This window comes from Dipodomys merriami, unplaced genomic scaffold (assembly GCF_024711535.1).
Source record: "Dipodomys merriami isolate MVZ:Mamm:240054 unplaced genomic scaffold, mDipMer1.0.p SCAF_123, whole genome shotgun sequence".
NCBI classification, from domain to species: Eukaryota; Metazoa; Chordata; class Mammalia; order Rodentia; family Heteromyidae; genus Dipodomys; species Dipodomys merriami.
Window position 1 is genome coordinate 910193 of NW_027202527.1, and position 23951 is coordinate 934143.

General features: G+C 41.2%; 1 protein-coding gene across 1 annotated transcript; it reads right to left on the bottom strand.

The window, feature by feature from the left end:
* Positions 1 to 134: 134 nt before the first annotated feature.
* Positions 135 to 23700, bottom strand: LOC138823771 (zinc finger X-chromosomal protein-like). Its single transcript, XM_070017326.1, has 6 exons — positions 23642 to 23700; positions 11845 to 11933; positions 5848 to 5997; positions 4148 to 4297; positions 3045 to 3185; positions 135 to 1970 (listed from the first exon to the last, which is right to left on the bottom strand). The coding sequence occupies exons 2-6, from the start codon at positions 11903 to 11905 to the stop codon at positions 1375 to 1377; spliced, it is 1098 nt and encodes a 365-aa protein (XP_069873427.1). The 5' UTR covers positions 11906 to 11933; positions 23642 to 23700; the 3' UTR covers positions 135 to 1374.
* Positions 23701 to 23951: the final 251 nt, after the last annotated feature.

Here is a 23951-nt window from a genome sequence, read left to right on the forward strand (position 1 = left end):
TGACTTAACATGGAGTGAACTCTTAGACAAAATGGAAAGACTGGCTGATATTTGAAAGCCAAACTTCACATCTGAACTCTGTGTGTGTGTATGAGTGTGTGTGTGTGTTTGTGTGTGTGTGAAGATGTGTGTGTGTTGGGCTTATCGTCTGTCTGTCTGTCTGCCTGCCTGCCCAAACTCAGGCCTTAGGTGCTGCCTCTGAGCTTCTTTTGCTCAAGGCAAATCTGAGCCCCTCCACTGCTTCCATCTTAAGCTTTAATAAAAGCCAGCCTGCATAGGAACTCTTCAAGCATTGTTTTCTAACAAACAAAAAGAAGGCTTAATCTGCCACTCTAGGAATTACTTCTCATTCATTTATTAAATGGAGTTATAATTCCTCCTCATGTCCCTTTCATTGCAAAACAGAAAGTATCTTTACCAGCTTCTCAGAACAGAAGGACCATGTCTGAGTTAATTTCCCAGAACAATTCAAGGCAGGAATAAAAGTTATTAGGGAAAACTTTCTACACAGTTCACTCGTTTTATCTCTCTACTTCACATGAACTCTACTCTTTTATATCAAGTTTACAGAAAGATCGCAGACATTTCTAGATATTCAAGCTCTATATTGTCGAATAGTTTTCACCCTAGACATAAGATTTGAGGAATACCCAAGAAAAACAGCTAAGTGGCCAAAAGTGTCACCAGGTACCATGCACTTCTGAGAGTCTTATAAAGCCTGACTACATGAGGTCTCATTTATAAAACACAATCTGAACACACAGAGCAAAAATCAAAATTACTTGGAAAGGTAGCTCTGCTGAAAAATAGAGAGACAGTACAAAGGAAATCTTATGCTCAGTAGTAGCATTCTTTTCCCACTGGACAAAATGAAAACTTTGGGCAAATACGGTCAATGTGTATTCAGCTTCACTAGTGTGCTCACACGGAAAGTCTCACAGTCCAAAAGGCTGAAGAAACTAAGACCAGGAAATGATTCCTTGTAAAGTTCAGTTAAGATCTGACACTATTTATATTACCAAAATCATCTCATCTCCAAGGAATGTGAAAATGTCTGCCCCAACCTGGTTAAGATGATTACTTTTTAGAGTGACTCATCTTGTTGAGATGAGGAAAGTTAGGTAAGTAAGCATGCATTAAAGCTTCAAAGACTAAAACTTCAGTAAAGAGAAGGATTGGCTACTTTCTACAAAGCAACTTGTTGATGATTTTTAATCTTTTTTCTTTTTGCTCATCTGTTAAAGAAAGAGAGTAAGATCCAGAACGCTCTACTGAATAAAGCCTACAGAGAACTCAGCTGTATTTGTACATCAACAGCTGCCTATGACCAAGGATGACTGCCTTTAAGAAAGTCTCTTGCTTCACAGCACAGGTTTATAAAGATCCGTGGACACACTGAGAGGACAAGCTCTCATCTGTATGGTGTCGCTGTATGTGCTGGTTCTTTTCAGAGGGTCTTCGAAATCCCTTCTTGCAGTACTCACAGCGGTGAGGGTAGTCTTTTGTATGAATGGAGATAACATGCCGTTTAAAGCCTGAGGCATCTGTGGTGCTGTACTCACAGTGCTCACACTGAAACACTTTCCGACCACTGTGTGTGTTCATGTGCTTTTCAAGCTCATCCTGTTGTTGAAATCCCTTTCGGCACCTCTTACATCTAAAGGGAGGATCCTTGGCGTGAACTGACAGAATGTGGCTACTTAGCAGAAATGGATCTGAAATCTTGAAATCACAATGTCTACACTGATGCATTTTTTCATCCGTGTGGACAGCGGCATGTTTCTTGAGTTCGGAAGGCCTGTGAAAACCTTTACCACACATGTCACACTTATGGGGGTACTCCTTGGTGTGAACTGAAATTATATGTCGTTTCAAATCACCTGAGCTTGAGCTCCTGTGGTCACAATACCAACACTGGTGTCTTTTGCTTCCTGGGTTGATAAAGCCATGTTGCCTTGCTTCTCTGGTATCTGGGGAAGTCAGAAGATAAATGTCACCCTTAAATGGCATCTCTTTGCTGGGCTTAGACTTTGGATGTGTTTTCAAGTTAGAAGAGTCCGCAGACTCATATTCCCAGGACAAGTGCTAATAGAGCTCCCTCCGCCCCATCTCCCTACTCCCCCCCCCCACCTCCACAACCCATAACCTCTCCAATGGATTCTCATGTGGATTCTGTGCTCTAATACGGGCCAAAACATTTTCTGCACCCTACACAATTGTGGGGAGAGTTCTTGCTAAAAGGTGATGACTCAATATCCCTTGTAAAACAGCTGTCTCGCATTCACAGAATTTACACCTAAGTACCTTTTGGTGGCACCTTTTCTTTACATATCACTTTATGATAAAACAAAAGTCTGAGAATGAGAAAAATATCATCCTATATGCCTGCAGAGGGACCACAGCTGTACTTGACGATTTGGTTCTTTGTCTATTGGAGATAATGGTCTCATGTATTTTCCTGCCCAGGCTGGCTTATCTTGACAATAATGAGTGAAATTTGAGTGCATGTGGCTCATGCTAGTAATCCCAGATACTCATGAGCCTGAGGATCTGAGGATTGAGGTTCCAATCCAGACAGGGCAGAGAAGTTCCTGAGACTCTTATCTCCAATTATACATATGAGAGAGCTGTAAGGGATGTGCCAGCTCACTTCATTCAGTGCTAGACCCAAATAAGAAAAAAATGCAAGGGGAAAAAGAAAGGAGAGCTAGCACCCTAGCCATGTACCTTAGCTCAGGGGTCGATGACCTAGAATAAAACAAACAAACAAGAAAAATCCTGTGAGTTGAAACTCACAGGACCCTAAAAACAATGACCAGACCCATAAGGTGGGTTGGGAATTTTGTTTCATCTCCACTAAAATCAGCTTACAGTTTTGATTCCTTTCCTTCATTCTGAACCACAATCAGATTTTTCCAAGGAACTCATTCATGACTCTCCCTGAATTCTAGAAACTCTATTTTCAAAAACAAAAGCTACTTGTAGCTCATCAATTTCTTCTAAAACCTCACCAACGTGTGGAGTGAAAACTACCCTTCCCTCACCCATTTGCTGTTGCTGGGAATCATCTCTCTTCCTTTTCCCTGGGTTTTGTTTAGCGAGTCGATCTTGGCCACCACACTCATCTGCATGCAAGAGGGTACCTGCTCCAGAAGTCTGGTTTTCAGGTCCATCAGAGATATCACCTAGTAAGTGAGTATTAAAAACATTTTTACAAAGTATTATGAGGCATAAAACAGTAGGGACTCTTAGCCCCAAACATGAAAACAAGTGCTGACACTCATGAGATATAGAAACTCCTTATTTCAGTCACTGTGTCTTTTTAAAATTCTTACTTTATTTTTAATGTGTACAGTAGCAACAGGGGATATGCCATAGGGGAAAGAACATACAAAGAAACAACAAAAACAACAGAAAGTAATAAAATCACATGGTACTTTTAAAACAGTAACAATTAAGACAGACCTCTTGTGTCCATATCTTGGGGTTCCTTTCACTTGGCACCAGCTTATATGGTCATTTGTACAAGGTTTCTGAGCTTTTCAGCTCTCTGATAAGATTATCCTCTATGGATACTAATTATTGCAAATAAGGGAAACCATGAGACCTAAATGTCCTTGGGACTGGTCAACTTCACTTAATACGATCTTTTCCAAGTCTTTCCATTTCCTAACAAAAGGGACAGTATGGTTCTTTCTGATGGAAGCCAGAATTCCATTGTATATATGTATAATATCTTCTTGATCTACTCTTCTACTGAGGGGCATCAGAAGTCAGATTGCTGGGTCACAGGGGAGCTCTATGTGTTTTGAGGAACCTCCATACCGCTTAGGGACTGTTTATGGACACATTCATATCGAGACCAGGAAACACCTTGCTTCCAAACCCAGCAATCTCCTAAAGAGGTGGTCAAGTCATGAGCCATGTACAAGCAAAATTATAAGCTAACACATTGAAAGTCTGTCCCTTTCTAACGTACCTGGAAACTCAGAGCAAAATGCATAGGGAAAAAGAAAACCCATCTGAGAATTCCTCACCTCTCCTTAAACCACCACAAATTCATTTCTCAGTGCTAAACTCTGAATAACACAGATGCCAGTTTTTTCATTATTCAAAGACTGAATTCTTCAACTACTATGTGACTTACCGTAAGCAACTGTCCATGAGACTGGCATCAGAGCTTTCATTTCATTGTCACCCACTTGCTGTTCATGTATAGCAGAAGATGCTAGAGCGGTAGCATATTCCTCTCCTTTAATCACATCGATATATCCTTCATCAGTAATTTCAACAAAACCTAAGTACAAAATTAAGTAGATGCACAAAAAGTTAGAGATATTAATTTCTGAGACTCTGCTGTAATTCATACTTTGATTTTTCATACAGAATCTTGCTAGCCCATGCTGGCTGAAATCCTCCTGACTCAGCTTCCCAAAGTGCTATGAATGAAGGTGTATACCATCGACCCCTTCCATAAACTTTCAAAGCACCAATGTCGCTGGGCACCGGTAGGCTCATATGTGTAACCCTAACAGCTCAGGAGGCTGAGATGTGAAGATCTGAGGTTCAAAGCCAGACTGGGAAGAAAAGCATGTGTCACTCTTTTCTGCAGTTAAACACCAAAACCTCAAGCTGAAAGAGACACTGTTGTTCAAGTGATAGACCTCCAGTCCTGAAAACACAAAGGTAAAGCACAGAATTCCACCACTGAATGTAAACCCCAAGGGGAAGAAAGGGAAAGACAGAAAGAAAATGAGACAGAGAGAAGGAAAAATGGAACAAAGGATGAAGGGAGGGAAAGAAGACAGAAAGAAAGGAAGGAAAGCGGGGAGGATAGAAGGAAAGGTGCAAGAAAACAAGGAATGAACACAGAAAGGAAGAAAGGAAGTAACAAAGGCTGAGAAGGAAAGAATAAAGGCAAAAAGAGGACAGAAAGACCGAGTTCATGAAAGGCAAGAAGGAAAGAATCAACAACCTAAGGATTTCTTGCTGACTTAAAAGACAAGGATGCCTTCTTTGAAAAAAGAGACCATAATAATGACTAAAACAGTGTCCCTTACTTCATTCAAATACTGCTTGCATTGAATACCCAGTGTAGGCTGGGTAGAGCATCTTACGTGTATAATCCAGCCACTAAAGGAGAGCTGCTTGGAAAAAACGCAGAGACAGCATCTCAACAGACATCCTGTGTGTGAGCCCCAGCTACTTACTCAGTAGACTATATTTAGGAGTAATACAATCTGAGACAACAACAATCTGGATGTGGGATTCCAGCTTCGCAACAGTCTACAGTTAGCAGCAATATAAGCTGAGGCTGTCCTTGGACAAAAATGTTAGTTCTGCCTGAAATATAATAATAAAATGGAGGCATAGACACATTCAGTTAGCAGAGTACCTTCATAGTAAACTTACTGTCCCAAATACAAAATCCTGAGTAGCTCTTAATCCCCACAACTTATGGACATGTTTCCCACCACATGCCTTCTGCTTACTTAAGACTTCTTCTTTTGCCTGCAGTCACTGACAGGCATACATGTTTCTATTCCCTGGAAGTAAAAATTCTTTTGCTCTGACACACTAGTTCCTCTCCAAAATTACTCTCAGGTGGCACTTTCTACCATGTCTGCATGGCCACCGGTCAGGAAACAAGACAAGAATTCATTAGAACCTTCATTTCAACACAGTCCTCTGTAATACTTTTACCATACATTTCAAGTACATCTTAAAAGATGTCTCCAAAGAAGATGTCAATTATTCTGGTCTAGGAAAGCTAAGGGTCGACCATTTAAGGAATCAAGATGAGTAATTTGGAACAGCATATAAACATGCTGAAGGTTTCCTCTTTACCTAAGTCATCCATTCCACTGTCAGATTTTAAAGTGGACATCTTCATGACTTCAGGGCAAGTGTCATCTACTTTACAAGAACTGACTTCTGGTTCCATGTCCATATTCGGTCTAATGGGACCACCATGATCCAAGTTGCATGCATCATTCACTACAGAGGTGGGAAATATATCAGAATCAACCAGCTGATATACATGAAGTAGTGCTATTTTCTTAGTCTTTTTGTCCAATACAATCTCTAATCTGACTCACAGAAAAGAAAATAATTTAAGAGATGTTTGAGAAAAAATTGTCCCAGCATACCACATAAGTCAAATTTCTGGTATTGCTAAATTAGGTTACAGTAAACAAAAAACAAGACATATACTTTCTTTCCTTTACCCAAAGGTGCCCAGGCTGATCCTCCAATCTGAACCTCCTGAATACCTAGTATTATAGGCCTGATCCAACGGTGTTAGGCTGGGTATCCCCAATTCTTTTTCTAAATTTTTATTATTATTACTTTTTAATTGTGAAGATACTGTACAGAGGGGTTACAATTACATGGGCAAGATAATGAGTACATTTCTTTTTTTTTAAATGTATTTAAATGTATTTTTCTTTTTTTGTGAACATACTGTACAGAGGGGTTACAATTACATGGGCAAGATAATGAGTACATTTCTTATCAAGCATTGCAGCCTCCTCCTTTGTTTACCCTTCACATCCCTTCCCTGTGTCCCCCCACCCCCTCACCCAATCCTCCCCACCCCCCCCCCACCAAAGTAGTAAAGTTCGTTTTGGACATGACAACTTGTACTTCTCATTGTTGCAACGGGTCCACCTGTATCCTTATTTAAACGACTTGTTTTTCCTCGTCTCCTCCACAAATTATACCGAAATCAAATACAGTGAAAGCAGGGGTTATATTGTGGGGGAGGGACACACTAAGCAACAAGGAAATAATCTTATAAATGGGTTAGAAACAAATGCATGAAAGAAAAAAACATTTAAATACATATCTAAGGGTTCATTTTCCTAACATCTCATTATCTGACCTTTTCTGTTTGACTCATACATATATTAGATATTGCAAATAAGGGAAACCATGGGACCTATGTTTCTTTGGGCTTCTCTTACTTCACTTAATAGAATTTTTTCCAAGCCTTTCCATTTCCTAACAAATTGGGCAATGTCATTCTTTCTGATGGAGGCATAGAATTCCGTATCCCCAATTCTTAATCCTAGTTTTAAATAACTGCTTGTAAACAGGTGAGCTATGTTGTGGAATCTTGGAACTATTTTACAATCTTCTAATTAAAATTGGTTCATTGTTTGTAGCAATTGTAAAGCCAACATTATAAGCAAATCAGCAGTGAAAGTGAATCCTCTTGACTCTCTTTCCCTACGAAGAACCAAAACTGATAGGTAGGAATATACTGAAATCTTCCTTCCTACAAACATGAGGTGTAAAATGTAGCAATCAGACATGCAATAATTCCAAAGCCTTAGGCCCTATAACTGGTGATTTAGTTGTTGTAGTTGTTTTAGCAAATTTTTTATTGTGACTAAGTGATTACATGAATTCCACAGTATTGTGAGATAGTGATACTTAGTTAAAAGTCACAACCACATTCTAACTTTCATCAGGCAAATTGTCTTTATCATGTTCTATAGAGTTTATGAGTTCTATGAGCTTTGACAATACAGTTATATCTTCCACATCAGGTGATATGTAACATTTCTTTCCTTGTGCTTAGTATCAGCAGTTTCCACTTTCCTGCTCATTCCCTTCCCTCCCATTGATGCCATGAGTTGCTTAGTTTGTTTTGATCAATGACCTGTGAAGCTGATGGGTCCTTCTGATGGATTTTTTTCCATTTCGCTCTGTTTTTGTTTTCTCCATCTAGTATCCATCAGATGTGCACACATGTACCATATATGTGCTAAAACTCTTTACACTCAGGAATATAATTCCAAGTCCTATTATCCTTATGCTTTTTCTCCTTCCCTCCCTCCATTTTTTTTTTATTGTGAAAATACTGTACAGAGGGGTGACAATTACATGGGCAAGATAATGAGTACATTTCTTATCAAGCATTGTAGCCTCCTCCTTTGTTTCCCCTTCCCATTTCTTCCAATCCTCCTTCCCCCCTCCGCCCCCACAAAAGGTCTAAAGCTTGTTTTCCACTTAAGGACTTGTACATCTCATTATTGCAATGTATCCACCAGTATCCCTATTTAAATGATTTGTTTTTTCCCTTTCCCTTCACAAATTATACCAAATCTCAAATACAGTAAATGAAGGGGTTATACCATGGGGGAGGGACAAACAAAGCAACAAAGAAATAATCTTAATACTGTGTTAGAAACAATCACATGAAAGAAAAAAACATTAGAATACATATCTTAGGGTTCATTTCCCTAACATCAACTTATCTGACCTTTTCTGGTTGACTCATACATACACTAGTTATTGCAAATAAGGGAAAGCATGGGACCTAAGTTTCTTTAGGCCTGGCTTACTTCACTTATTATCCCTTCCTCCATTTGTTACTTCCTCTCTTACCCTCTCAGTTTTGTCCTCTCCTTCCTGCTCTCCTATTCAATGCCTCCTTCCCTTCCTACCTCGTCCCTTCACACGCTCCCTTCCTTAGTTGTGTTCCTGGAACTGAGGTTTCATTCTCTTGTGTAACTTTTTTCTTTTTTGGGGTCCGGTCGTGGGGCCTGAACTGTGGGCCTAGGCACTGTCCCTCAGCTCTTCAGCTCAAGGCTAGCGCTCTACCGCTTGAGCCACAGCGCCACTTCCGGCTTTTTTCTTTTTGCTGATGTGGTGCTAAGGAATCAAACCCAGGGCCTCAGGCATGCAAGGCAAGCGCTCTACCACTGAGCCACCTTCCCAGCCCTCTTGTGTAACTTTTTAAAAATACAATTTCTTTTTTAATATTAAAGAGTTGTACGGGAAGATGAAGGGGTGGGTCACAGTTCCATAAGTCAGGTTATGAGTAAAATACTCTCTAGATAATGTGTCACCATCCGTTTTTCCTCCCAGATTTGTCCTGCCGTCCTTGCCCACAAGTTGCACATAGTACATTGTTTCTATAAGGTATATTGAATATCACATCTACATTTGTCCACCCTAACAGTACAACTAATCCACCAGGAAAAAAGAATAAGAAACAACACCAACGAAATGAATTCCATTTGTGGCAATCGTTTTCATGAACAGTATTTAAGATGTACACTTTTGGATTCCTCAAGGAACAGTATCCTCTTCGGGTGTGTCTGCTGTGTCTATTCATGAGTAAACACAGAAGGCCCTGCAGAAGTTTTCATGTACCACTGTTGTTTAGGAGGCTTCGTTCACATCTGAGAGAAAACGTAACAGTTTGGACCAAGACCTTAAGCCACATCCCCACTTCCTGCTCTGTGGTGCTTAATTGGAGATAAGAGTCCCTTGAATTTGCTGGCCACAGTTGGCTTCAAACCAACATCCTCAGATCTCAGCTTCTTGAGCAATAAGGATCAGAGGCATGATCCACCAGAGCCTACTTGGCTTGCAAGCTACATTTTTAAACACAATTGGTCTCAGAATGAAAACATCTTTTAATGAAAGGAAACTGATATATTTCACAACCTAACGTATGAAAGGTAAATATTTTCTTACAAAAATGTTCGACAGCTAGCAAATCCCAGGCAGTAGTGCATGCCTATAATCCTCCTTAGTAGGAGATCTGAGATCTGGGGATGGGGTTTAAACCAGCCCCTGGAAAGAAAGTCTGTGAGACTCTGAATTCCAATACATTATCCAAAAGAGCCAGAAGTGGATCTGTGGCTCAACCCCAAGAGAGTTAGCCTTAAGCAAAATAACACAAAGACAGCAAAGGGAAACACTCTGGGATAGCACCTATTCTGAGCGATCAACCTTCAGCACACACACACACACACACAAACACACACACACACACACACACACACACACGCACACACGCACACACGCACACACGCACACACACAAACACCTGTCCAGTCCCCTGGTGCCTTCCTCCTCCAACTCCCGCACTGGGCTGAAGGCAACAGTAAGGAGCTAGAGACTAAAAAGAAAAGGTAGGTCAAATTAAGAGTTAAGACAGCAGAAATTCAAGATAGACATACATCAGAAATGCAACAGAATTTCAGGATAAACATACTTCAGACAAGTTGAATAGAGATGAGAACACAAAACAAAGTTAATCTTGTGTGGCAAGCTGACTTTTTCTTATAACAAGAGTTCCAAAAATTATGTAGGTCAAAGAGTAAGACCTTCATGAAAGGATGAGTTGAATTTTGTGTATTTTAATTTCTTGTTTTTTAGGGTACCTGTCCTGAGAATGGGGCTCAGAACCTGGATACTATCCCTGAGAGTTTTTGCTCAGGGCTACTGCCATTTGACCCACAGCTCCACTCTAGGCTCTTTTCAGCAAGTCAGTGGAGAAAAGAGTCTCACCAGCATTCTTGCCCCGGCTGCCTTTGAAACACAATCCTTAGATCTCAGCCTCCTGAGTAGCTTAGATTAGGCAGGAGCCAACAGGGCCTAGATTCCTTAATCATGCTTAAGACAAGGTCTCACTATATAGCCGGGGTGCTTTCAAACGTAAGATACTCCCACTTCAGTCTTCTGAGGACCCCAATTACATGTGTGTAGCACTAGAGCTAGCTAAGATGGCTTTCCCCAGAAAGTCTTCCTGTACCTCTACCAATGCTAATACTTCCTAAAACTGTCTTTTGTGCTTACTTTCTTTTTCTTTTTCCTGTGTTGTTGTGTCTCTCCTGGGGATAGACTAAAAGACCTGAAAATGTCTTGGAGAGGATTTTGGCTCCAGCCTAACTCTCTATCTTTCCTGCCCAGAATGGCTTGGAATCAGAATCCTGAGATCTCAACATCCTGAGTAGCTTGCTTTGCAGTCAGGAGACACCTGTGAACTCAGGTGTTTCTCCATGTTTATCAGGTGTCAGGCTATCTTGAACTTAGTAACAGGCAATTTGTGTTTATAACTTTTGTCAATTTACAAGAGAAACTGTATTCCAGAAGGTTGCTGCACTTCCTAACCTATGCCCACAGGATCATTAGTATCAGATTTAAATGTTCTTTTACAACTAAAAAGGGCTAAACTTCAGTACAACTTCAGTGACATTCATGGACTGGGAACACTGAGAATGGCCTTTTATATTTCACATTTGTGAGAGAGATAACAACAAACTCCTACTTCCTAATATTGTAAAAATGCCATGTGTCTGTATATAAGAGGTTATTCTGTGTGTGCATGTGAGTGCATGTTTGTAAATGTGTGTGCCCACCTGTGTCAGTGTGTGTATACCAAAACAACTGGAAATATACATAATAGGATAAATTCTAAGGTTGGAGCAATGGCTTGGATTTCTAAAGATAACCGTACACATTCTTAGGGGGAATAGTTTTCTGGCTGGAGTCCAGAAGTGATGGAGGACATGGTATGGAAAATACAATACATGAGAAAACTCCTTTCACTGTTGCCTGAGGGAATCCTGTGCAAAGTACCAGGAGCAAAAATCTGAAAGGGAAAATCAATATGGTGGATAAGTGGAAAGCAAAGAAGGACTGAAAAAATCTTTATAGTCAGGAGAATCTAAAGGAAGCCACACAGAAACCCTGAGTTTGCCCTTATGGAAGAAATTCCAAAGGGAATCCAGTTATGTATCTCAGAATCCCGAGGTCAAGTACTACCAGTCTTGCTGGTAGGAACTGTGATAATACACTAATAGACACAAATAACACATCCAACTACGAACACTTTGATTGTGATAGCTACTAGGATGGAAGTGTATAACTGGGAAAATTAGAGAAGCCAAGTGACCAGAGTAAAAGACCAATGAATTAGCTATGAGAATCTGGCAGAATTACAAGGCCATCAATGAATCTTAAATTGGGACATTTCTTCTCTCAATAAAAAACTCCAAGTTTGATACATTAAAAGTAGGATCATGTAAGACACACTTATACCTATTGCAGGACAGAATGAGTTTGGTTCTTGTGGCTGCATCTCAAATCCATCTCCATCCATGACCTTTAATGTTGAGTCGTCACAGCACCTATGACAAGGCATAAAGTACAACCAACAATGAAACGTTAAAAGTATCATGATTTGGCTCAACCTGAGCCCATTTAATAAAGGGATTTCTGTGAGAGTTTCTTATACCTTAAGTTTAAGGTACCTTAATCTTGCTATCACCAATTCACAAAATGGTAACAATTCAAAATATCTAAGAAGTGTAAACACTTGTTGCATTTTTGGGTAGTCACTGGCCGCCTCCCTTTATAATGACCTTGTGATTACAGAAATAGGGAGGAACATGTAACTGTATGTCAGTCTCTTTCATTTGCTCTCTGGTCTAAAAGGGAACTCTTCTCCGCCATTAAAGAAGACAAGTTCATATGAGCAGAATAAAAACCCACTTTCATAACCTGTGTGAAACCCTAATCCCTCTCTTTCTCTCATTGTAGCTAAAATGCTAACAGAGGTATAGAAAAAGAGTAAAGTTATTCACTTTATATTTAGTTTCCAGTAGAAAAATTAAGTCTCAGGTATAGATAGATATGTACATAGACACATCAATACATAGATAGGTAGATACATAGATACCTACATTGATGTGCATTTCTTTCTTTCTTTCTTTCTTTCTTTTTTTTTGTCCATGGTTGAGTGCTGTTCCTGGGCTCTTCAGCTCAAGGGGAGAACTCCACTGCTTGAGCCACTGCACCACTTCCTGTTTTTGAGTGGCTTATTGGAGATAAGAGTCTCACAGCCTTTCCTGCCCAAGCTGGCTTTGAACTGTGATCCTCAGATCTCAGCCTCCTGAGTAGATAGGATTACAGGTGTGAGCCACTAGTGCCCGGCTATTAATATGCATTTCTATTCAGAAGACATGCTACCTGCCCAACAGTGGCACACAAGTTATCCTAGCTACTCAGGAGGCTCAGATCTGAACATCCTGCTTCACAGACAATATAAAGGAGAAAATCTTTGACATCTTACCTCCAATAAGCTATTCAGAAAAAGCTGTTGCTGTGGCTCAAGAGATAAGGTCTTATCTTTGAGTACAACAGGCTCAGGGACAGAGATCAGACCTAGTATATGAAAAGAGTTTATTTTTTTCAAAAAAGGTTATGTGGTCCTGATAAACACATACAAGTAAATAACACACTCAACTGTAATTTATATATAAACAATGGCTTTTCAACATCCCAGTTTTTCTCTATTCACTGGTAAGAAACATAGTTTAAGACAATCACGTTGCTTCAAATAACAAGACCACAGTCATCAACCCGAATGAAACAGAGAACCAATACTGGCTGCAAATCCATTATTGTTATTCCTGATTTTCAAAACTAGGTCTCACTACATATTTCTATTTCTTCTCTTAAAAATGTAAATGCAAGTAAGGTACGAGCTCCTGGCTCAAACATAATTCATTGAAAAGTTGAGATTACTAACTGGCATTATACTTTGAAGCCAGTCGGCGTAGAAACTGTTTGCAAGGATGCTTTCTCAATGAAGAGCCTGATAAAGTGCCAGGGTCCTGTTATCCTAGCTAGTAGGGAGCCTAAAAGTAATCCTTTTTCAGTCTCATGGACACCAGGCCCTGAGCTCAATCTCCAGGACTGGCACCCACACAATTAAATCCAAATTAATCTTCTCTAACCAACTAGATGAAACTGAATTAAGGGCATTTTCGGTTTATCTACAAAAGCCAATCCAATTAATGTAATAGAAATGCTAGTGCTTTGGATGAAGCGTGTGCTCTGCCATGCAGGTCAATAGAAAGTTTAAGGCCAAAGCAAAAGCTTGCTACATATGGAAGTAGACTCTCTCTAAAGACCAACACAAAGGCACACATGGAAACAAAAGTGCCATTGATATCCATAGCTGATGGTCACGTCTGTAATCTCTAGCTACTCAGGAGGATGAGATTGGAGGACTGTGGTTCAAACTAGTCCCCGAGACACTTATCTCCAAAAAAACACACAAAAAAACAGAAGTGAAGCTGTGGCTCAAGTGGTAGTGTTCTAACCTTCAGCTGAAGAGCTCAGTTACAGCACCCAGGCACAGAGTTCAAGCCCCATGACAGACAAAAAAAAAAAAATTCCATTGATATAACAAGATTTTCTTTTTAACTACTTATCCTGTGGCTGTTCAGGATTTGGCACACAAGTTCCTTTGACATACCAGCTTTTCTTTTTTAACTACTTATCCTTTAGGCTGCTCAGGATTTGGCACACAATTCCTTCCCTTTCCTTAAGTGACATCCTAGTTTTCCTCCCATGTATCTCAGGGCTACCTTATCCCTGACCTTTCACCTTTCTGATTTCCTCCCATATTGTTGCTTTTGTTTTTTTCCAACAGGAAGAACATGTCCAAACCCACAAACTAAGGGAGAGTCCTAATGTATAACACATTACAGTTTTCTTCACTCCCTGCCAGACTCGGTATCATCCCTTGCCAATTCCTCATGAACAATTTCTCTTCCTTTTACTTCTTTTTTAACATTACAGTTCATAATTTCCTGATGTCTGAAATCAATACAGTCCTTCAAGTGGATTTATTCCTTCAAGACACAACCACATCTGACTGGAAACCCAATAAACAAAAGTTGATTTTTATGTAGAAATCCTACAATTGTGTTGAGCAGAGGGTATCCCAACAATCTGTAGGCAGAATTCCTTTGATCATCCATAGTGGTTTGCTGCTCAGAAAATTTTACACAGATGTTAATATTCCAAAGACCCTGCACTATTAGGCTAAGCCTATCACCGGCTTACCTGCTATAAATACTAATTTTGCCTGGTAAGAGGGTGCTAAGTACATCACTACTCCAACAAGAGGTGTGTTTGCTTCCTTTCCACTTTGGAAAGGTTCTTTGGTACTCAGCCTTCTGAGATTCACTTGTACTTTAATCATTTGTGACCAACCAATGAAAAAGATGAAAGAGCTCCAGCACATAGGAAAGAAATCGGCCAATGCTACATGCTGTAGACGATCTGGCAAAGACAGCAACTATTTTTAAAGCCTGAAGTCTGGGTCTGTGAAGAGTCACTGAATGCTTTCCTTTCCTAACACATACTGGGGCACAGGAGAGGTGAACATACCTCTCATATGAGCAGTTACTAATATGAGCAACCCCATCTCCTCTTTTCATAGGAAGCAACAGTGCATTTGATGCCCTACTTTCCCCTTCCCCCATTATCGTCAGAACAAAAGAAATAGGGATGCAACCTATCAGCAGAACATATGTTCTCCATGTATGAGGGCCCTGGATAAAATTCCCAGCTCAAGAACCGTGGTGGAGGAACTGGAAGTGTTTTCATTTTGTATTTCAGAGCACCTTAAACCTCTTCTGGTAATGTTTTAGCAGGGGCCCGCTACTGCTAACTTCCTCTAATTATTCAATGACACCACTCTTATCAGTGAAACATATGGCAGATGTATCTACAAGAAGGGAGAAAGAATATGCTGGTAACATTGGACTGAAATACCCACAACAATACAGCCAGCACAAGCGTCTCAAGACAGATGATACAAGGAGTCCAAGTCTATATGCAAATGTAGAAGAAGACCAAGTGATCACACGGGTCACCAGATGGTTGCCCTGAACACACTATCTATTTGACCCTCAGTCTGTTTCTCTCTGTCTCTCCATATCAGTCTACCTCTCAGCCTTCACTGCACCTTGAGCTTGACTAAGACTTGCAAAATTAAGACCATAAACCGCCTGTGAAGAGCTCATTTGGAAGTTTTAATTAAGGAACAGAATCTAGGAAATACATGGGGAAAAACATGAATGTTAATTAGACTTTGAGAAAAACTGTTAAATAGCCCATGTACTACCTTTTTTACTACACATACTACTTTCCCAGCCTACCTTATCTTGTCTCATGTTCTCCACATTTCCACAGCTTAAAATAAGGCTGCAAAGGAAAGCCAAAGGCTTAAGAGCACCTTCAACAAGGCACTACCTTTCAAAGTGACACATTTACTCAGTCAGGGATGTAAAAAGACAACTCAGAGCTTTTCTTTGTGTACCCTGTTTTAAAATCTCCTATATCTTGATACTCAGATACCTTGACTTAAAATTTCCTATGTCTAGATACTAAGGATCACAGTTCAAAGCCTGGCTGTCCATGTATGAAAATCTACAGTACATTCTTGGCTCCAAGTAAATAACCAAAGCAGGAAGTGGAGCTGTGGTTCAAGTAGTAGAGTGCTAGTCTGGAGAGAAAAATGTAAAGGAAGGACAGTGCTCAGGTCCTGAGTTCCAGCTCCCAAATCCCAGAATTCAAGCGTCCCAAACAGAATAGAAACAGCACCAGTGCCAGCACTCCATCTACTCCACCCAAACTAATGAAAATGTAAACAACAACAAAAATAAACGAAAAACCAAAACAAGTGGAAATGCTTAGCACACTTATGATCACTGAATTTCATCTAGGGCTCTCCCCTGGTCTACTCATCATTAGAGAACTATTTTACAAAATGACAAAAATGAGATCATATTTCACAAAAGAAAATTGTATGAATATCAACTAGACAAGTACAATTGAGTCTGTGGCAACCATCATATAATCTCAGTTCCTCTGGAGACACTAGCGAGAGAACCAATAGTAAGAAGGCTCATGTCCCACAGCCAGTGTGACCAAACTTCAAAAGCATATTCCATAGGCAAAAAACAAGGGTAGGGATAGAAAGTTTGAAAAAAAATAAGAAAAACAGAACAAAACAAAAAAGTATATTCCTCACGCAGTACAGTATTTCTAAAGCAAGCTTTGGTTACTCTTACTATATGGATACATGCATACAAAAAAAGCAATTTTAAAAGATACTTTTTTTTCTTTCAGTCGGGGAACTTGAACTCTGGGCTTGAGCACTGTCCCTCCGTTTTTCAGCTCAAGGCTAGCACTCTACCACTTGACCTACAGAGCCACTTCTGGTTTTCTGATGGTTTATTGGAGATAAGAGTTTCATGGAGTTTCTTGCCCAGGCTGGCTTTGAACCATGATCCTTAGATCTCAGCCTCCTGAGTAACTAGGATTACAGGCGTGAGTCTCCGGCACCTGGCTTCTACTCAATGCTGCTCAATTATTTTGCAAAAGTACTATACTGAGATTTTGTACTACTGCAGTATAAAAATCATGTCAAATCATAATCTAGCACAATTCAAATTTTTATTTAGGTATTAATTCAGAATAATGCTTACCTTGTTATATCTGAGTCTATACCTGGTTTGTTTTTAAAACATCTATACATGTGTTGGCCTAGGAGAGCTGCTAGTTAAGGTATGGTACTTTGGAGAGTGAGAGAGAGGCGAGATTATGGTTCAAAGCCAGTCTGGCAACTCCTGGTCTCCACAGAGACCAGGGGACACACTGAGACATGCCTGTAAAGCAAGTCACCAGGAGGAGAACTAGAGTCAGAGCCTAGCCCAGTCAAAAAGGGAAGGCTCTGTTTCAAAAATAACTAAAGCAGTTCAAGGGCCTGTAATCCTAGCTATTGAGGAGGCTGAGATGTGACCAGCACATTTTAAACCACACTGAGCAGGAGAGCCTTTGGGACTCTTAACTCCAATGAATCATCACCAAAAAAGCTGAAAGTGGGAGTTGCCACCAGAGCCAGCCCTATAAACCAGTTTTATGCAAGCCAGTGGATATGAACCTATGAGGGGCACACAGAGATGCAGTTATCTTGCTGAAAAGACATTTTTGACCATGCAATATCAGAGAAACACTACTCATTCGAACCGTTGTTGAAAGAGGTCTACAATTGTCGGCAAAGTTCAAACTTTGAAACTGTACTCACAACAGATGACATCATTTCCACTTTGATAATACATTTATTTATTGATGTGTTATTTAGTTATGTAATTAGATAGCTGGCTAGCTAGTCAGTTAACATAGACCCTTCCCCACTGTTAGGCTCTTGTGATCCTTTGGCTTCAACTTCCCAAGCAGCTGGATCAACTGAGTTCCCAGGCATCCAGCGCATTTCCTAAAACACCTGAGAACACTGTGCAAACCTCCTTACAGGAGAGGTGAGGATAAGTGGAAAGAAACACTAAGACAGAAACCCCTCACCAATCGATTCCTGACAAATAGCACATCTATAGTTCTAGCTACTCAGGAAGCTGAGAGCCAGCATGACCAGGAAAGTTCCTGACATTCTTATCACAAATTAATCACTCAGAAAGCTAGAAGTGGTGCTGTGGCTCTAAGTGGTAGAGTGCTAGCCTTGGGAAAAACAGCTCAAGGACTCAACCCAAGTCCTACTTCAAGCCCCAGGACTGCTCTCCCAAACCCCCGACCACAATACAAGAGAGAGAGAGAGAGAGAGAGAGAGAGAGAGAGAGAGAGAGAGAGAGAAGAAAAAAAGGAAATACCCAGCTTCTTTACAACTTATTTATTATACTCAGCATCTCAAACTTCTAATACAAAAGTAACAAAAGTAACAAAAGTTAACAAAAGTAACACCAATAATGAAGAGCACTGGGAACCTTAATTCTTACCTACTTTGCCTTCCAGTTCTTTGTCCCCTCCTCTCTAGCACATTGATAGCTACTTCTCAAATTCCCAAAAAGTCAAATACAATATGTTTACCTGAATTATCTGAATGGAAAGGGATCAACAAAGGAAACAAAGGAAAAACAAAGGAGACAAAGGAAAAAAGCTAAACCAATGCCCAGTGATACTCACAAGACACTATGTTGGAAACGCACTGTAAAACTTAACTGAGTTGGGAAGGATGGAAAGTGGGAGACTAATGAGGTATGGGGTAATGGGTACGACAAGAAAGGGAGTGGTTGCCTTTCATTTGTAACTCTAAATCCTCTGTACACCACCTTGAAGATAAAAGGAAATTGACAAAATTGACAAATTGACAAGTCCCATTCCCAGAACACAAGCTGTGAATATATATATAAAGATATACATTAATGTAGAAAGTATATATATATATATATGTATATATATGCATACATACATACATAAAAAAGAAAGGAAGAAAAAAAGAAAGGACGCAAGTCAATCAGTCAGTCATATACGAACAATTTTGGGGCTCAACTATGACTTTATCTAGGCTCTTACCAACCCTAGACAAGAAATTCAGGAAAACATCCAGCTTCTTCGGCTTGTATTACTTTTCAGGGTAATCTAACGTATCCTCAGTTCAAGATGCTCTTACCTCACGTAACTAGGATCACAATCCTGTGCCATCAGACCCAGTTTACATGTCATCTTGCTAGCCTAACCTTTTGCCCTCCCAGGCTTCAAAGTCATCCCGTTATGCAGGTATCATTACAAGCATAAGCCACCATACTCAGCCCTCAAAACACTAAGTTTTAAACAAGGACAGGGACTGTCTTTCTAAAATGTGTGTAAATTGTATGGCTGAGCAAACGGCTGTGCATACTTCCGGAGATATGTACAGTTTCGTGGCTCTCATGCCCAGGAACTGTAAATTTAAAACTAATATTTAGTCGCGATTACTCATTTTTAGAGTTAGAATATATATAGTTCTTTTATATCTTCGACTTTGTATTTTATAAAATACTCTGTAATGTGGCATTTTTACTTAGAGTTTGACTTTTATTCCCCTCATGGCGTTTTGTAAAGTATCATCCTCCTATGTTAAATCTTGTGAATCATTCTAATTATCCTTTCCAAATTATTTTATCAACTATCTGCCTCACTTTTATAGCTTTAAATAAATAATTAGTTTATGCAAAAAATAAACTGTGTGTAAGTTATAAAATAACACATCCTTTGGCCAAAAGCGACTACTACCAAAATATGTATACCTCTGGTTTTCCAGTTCATCACCGACTACCCTTCTAAACACACAAAATAAAAACAGTAAAAAAAAATAAAAGAACTACTCATATAAACATGGACACATATAAACTCATCACATGATTTCCTGCTAAAGATAATCTCACCTGATTCTTTCTTATGCTTGAGGCTAATTTACTCTTCATCAGCCACAACTAACCGATGTCCTGAAACACCTCATGTTGATGTAATGTGCAGGATATCATTCTATCTTCTCTGTAGGACTTCAGCTCTCCCAATACAAATCAGCTACTTCTATAATCCACAAAAACAATGGCCTAAGCATTTTATTTCACAAGGCAGCCAACAAAGCCTGTACAAATGGCCGCCTCTCTGTTTTCACTCACTCCTTTCAAAACCTCATCCTGATGTAGTAAACATGGAGAACTGCTGAAACATTGCTGCTGTGATCAGTTGCAGTCCCGAAAAGGTGTGGAAAACTTGGCTTTTATACCATAAGATTGTTGGAAACACATGCTCTACATGTTCAGGAACTCCAGTAACTGGACAGTCACAGGAGGTGCTTCAAGATTTCAATAACTGAAGAATAATGAAAGGGTTATTGCCATTTGGTAAGTTCTTTCACCAGGCAGGGTTTTTGTGAGGACAGTGTAGGCTACACAAGTTTAGGAGCTACTCTGTAAATACCTGTGTCTTCATAATTAACCTAAGGACAGGGCAGACATCCTAAATCTTCTCTCTAGTCAGCCACCATAACACCCTTGCTATTAAGCGCATTGTTCTACTCAGCAAGATAGGAAAAATCAGAGCAACCAACCATGAGAGAAGAGGCACCATTTCTTGATAACGATTAGTAGTGGCAGCCCACATTGACTCCCCTGGTATATTTCTCTGCCTTGAAACTTCTGCAGTGAACAAGAGCTTCTAGTCCAATGTCACACATACCTCAGCAATGCTGCTCACAACTGCACCCTCATGAACTTTCTGGTCTAAGCATCTCAGATTGTCTCAACTGGAGCCATCCTGTAAATATCTGCAACTTTCCGAGTTTTTAACTTACAGATGGATTACCAAAAATTTACATGTATGCTTGATTCCAGTCTTCATGAAAAGGAGAACCAAAACAAAATCCCTCAAGAAAACTTCCACACCACACGCCCACTGTGACTCGGCAACCGTCAGTGCCCCCTGCTGCTTCCCATGGACCAGGCTACAAAGCACACAACCCACAACTATAGCTCACGGAAGGGGTACAAAGACAGGTCTACACCATTTGTCATTTGCTGTGATATACCAAACCAGTTCCTACTTATCAATGGTACATACCAACGAGTACAGCAATATGAGATGTGTGAGCCACCTACAAGTGTCCACCAGTGATGCAGTGACAGGAGGGACCAACCAGAGGCATCAATCAGAACACCAACTCTTCAAGAGAGCAATCGCTCAAAATTCATGTCTGATGAATCATGGCCAGATTCTTATTCCTATATTTCCAACGGATAAGGTATCATCACACAATTTTACAAGCTAAAATGTCACTTGTGACTATGGTATCTCGGATTCTATAACCTGAGACACTAAAAGAAAAAAAGTATGAAAGCCACATGTCATTAGCTGTATGTGACAGAGCAAGAGTTCACACGCACCCTCACAGCTTCCTATGGTCAAAAATTCTCATTATTTTCTGAGTGGAAAACCTCAAAGCGTATTATCATATAATTTTTTTTCATGCCATATAGCTATTTGGCTTATCTATTAATTAAAAAGATATCCAAGCACGATTTCATCTCCCAGAGCCAGGCTGTCCCACTGATTAGCAGTAATTAAAGTGTCCAACTCATCTGAGCAGCAGTGGTGTCCTGGCCACGGTGCCCCCTGTCTCATGCCCACAGCCCCTGAGTGCAGCTGCTGAGGAACTGCTGGCTCTACCAACACGGACTTGTGGCACTGCTATGCTCATGCCTGGGAATCTCTCTAAAAGCCAAGATGTAACTCCATGAGCACTGGAAGCTGGGGGTGAAGAGCAGAGGATGGTGGACCCTGCTCACCCCCTCCTCCAGCCAAAATGGGACCCCAAGGACCTGCCAGCATCTACACAACATGTTAGTCTGAGCTCAACAGATCAATTATTTCTGACTTTGTTTGGTCAGTAATCTGACAACTCTAAAAGTTAATTCCCATGTTTCTTTAACAGGCATTTGAAGCGTATTAGCACCGCATGTTTCTATGTATTTAAATAATGACAATTGATACATCAGGTATGGTTTCCATGGCAGGATAAATCACACTTAGCAATATATGATTTCATTAGAAGATTATTTTTTACTTTCATTTGAAGGAACTGCCAGTTTCTACTTTCCAAATTGTGTTCTAAACCATTTCCCATTAGACATGATTAGCACTTATTTACATACTTCTTACAAGAATGGAAAAATCTGGATGATCTAATACTTTCCATTTTCTTTATTGCAGCAAAGAGGCAGAAACAGTTCCACACACCAGTATAAGAAAAAAAAAAAACAAAGAACACCTCAACACATTAAAATACCTACTTTTTCATAATGCTGTGCATGTAAGCTAAAATCCCCAGCGGCCAGCTTTCTGAGCCGTATACTGCCCCACAGAAGACCCTAGTCAGCTCTCCTTACACCTTCCACAGTGCATCGACTATGGTTCTCTCACTGCTCAGCAACCAGTAAGACCAACGTCCTCTGAGAGAAGAACGTTTTTATTTTGCTCTCGTCCCCCAACCCCCACCACTAGAGGACAAACACCCCCATAAGCATGTAAGGTCTCCAGTATGCACTAATAACACTTAGCATTTCTTCAGAGGAAAAAACGTACAGCCAACTTCCAAACCCACTGTCATGCCAAGGATATTGAAAGGAAAAAGGGACAGGAAAACGACAGGGAAAAATAAAAGGGAAACAAAAAGATAAATCATCGTTCATTCAAGAAGTGAAAAACTTTCTCCCGATACATGACAATATAACCTCCAGACCTTTTCATTGTCCTAATTTACACTAGTCTTCCACTGGACACACTAGGAAGCAGTTTTTTCGCATCGAATTTGAGTTTGCATTTTCAGACAGTGGGGGCAATACTGGCTGAAATCGGCACCGCCTCAACTTAAGGGCTCATATGAGTGTACTCGAGCAAAAATTGAATTTCCTGGGGTCTCACTGCAGCCACCCAGGGGACAAACCATGTGAGAAAGCGCCAGGCAGCAACGGGCAGCACCAAGCAGCACTAGGCAGCACCAGGCAGCACCAGGCACCACTAGGCAGCACCAGGAAATGAAGCTGAAGTGCAGAGAAAGACAGCCCAGCAAAGAAGGCGCACAGGCAGAGAGGGCAGGGCCGGCTCACTGCGCGTGCGGCCTCCCACTCTCTTGCTGTACATCCTCCTCACCCACCAGAGAGAAATCTTTCTCTCCAGAGGCCGCCTTCAGAATGGTGCTCCCCCTCTCCTGCAATCCCTGGTCGTTTCCTGGAGAAGGTAGGCTTACAGACACTCCAGCATCTTTTCCCCCACAGGGAGTTAGTCCACCACTGCCGATGTTTACACAGTGAAAAATGTGTGCGGCGCGGCTGCGGCCTTCGTCGCAGGCCTGGACCTTTGGCCTTTGCCCGTCTCCTTTCGCCCCCACTTTGGATCACTTGTCGGTCCACTAGGGCCGCTTCGGCTGCCTCGCACCGCTGGGCCACCCAGCCACCACCTCCACCCGCTTCCTCCCAAGAGCGCGCCATGGCCACCACTCCCTGCAGCCGACTCCCACTGCGGCCTACTCCCACTGTGGCCTTCCCCGGCCTGCTCGGCATCGCAAGCTGCGTCTTCAGGGCCTACTGAGGCTCTGGAGCAGCGTCGCCCAGCCCGACGCAGGGGAGGGACCATGGGGGGCGCCGCCCAGACCACCGCACTGACACTAGGGCCCAAGGACACAGAGGCGTCCAGGACTCACCGGACTACACCGGCTGAGCAAGGGTCGGAGATGGCGCGGATAACACGGGAAGGCCTTGCCCAGGTGGCACTGAGCCAGGCTGTGGCTGGTGGGGCAGGGGAGGAACGAAGGGGTCCGAGCTCCCCAGCACAGGACAACCGTTACCAAGTACGTCACTTACTTACGTCATCACCAGACAGACACACCCGGGAACAGGCGGAAGGGCACATAGGCGCCTCCTGCCGGCTCCTGGAGGACCTCTTGGAGGACCCCTTGGTGATTGACAACAGGGGACCCGCTGGTCACGTGAGGCGGGGTCTCCTAGGGGCGG

Bases quoted from the DNA above. Each gene is read 5' to 3' on its own strand.
- LOC138823771 (XM_070017326.1), bottom strand. From the start codon at position 11,905: ATGGATGGAGATGGATTTGAGATGCAGCCACAAGAACCAAACTCATTC. The intron at 4,298-5,847 runs GTAAAGAGGAAA...TTTTGTACTTAG, and splicing joins CAGTGGAATGGATGACTTAG to GTTTTGTTGAAATTACTGAT. The intron at 1,971-3,044 runs GTGAGGGAAGGG...TGACTTCCCCAG, and splicing joins TTCCCAGCAACAGCAAATGG to ATACCAGAGAAGCAAGGCAA.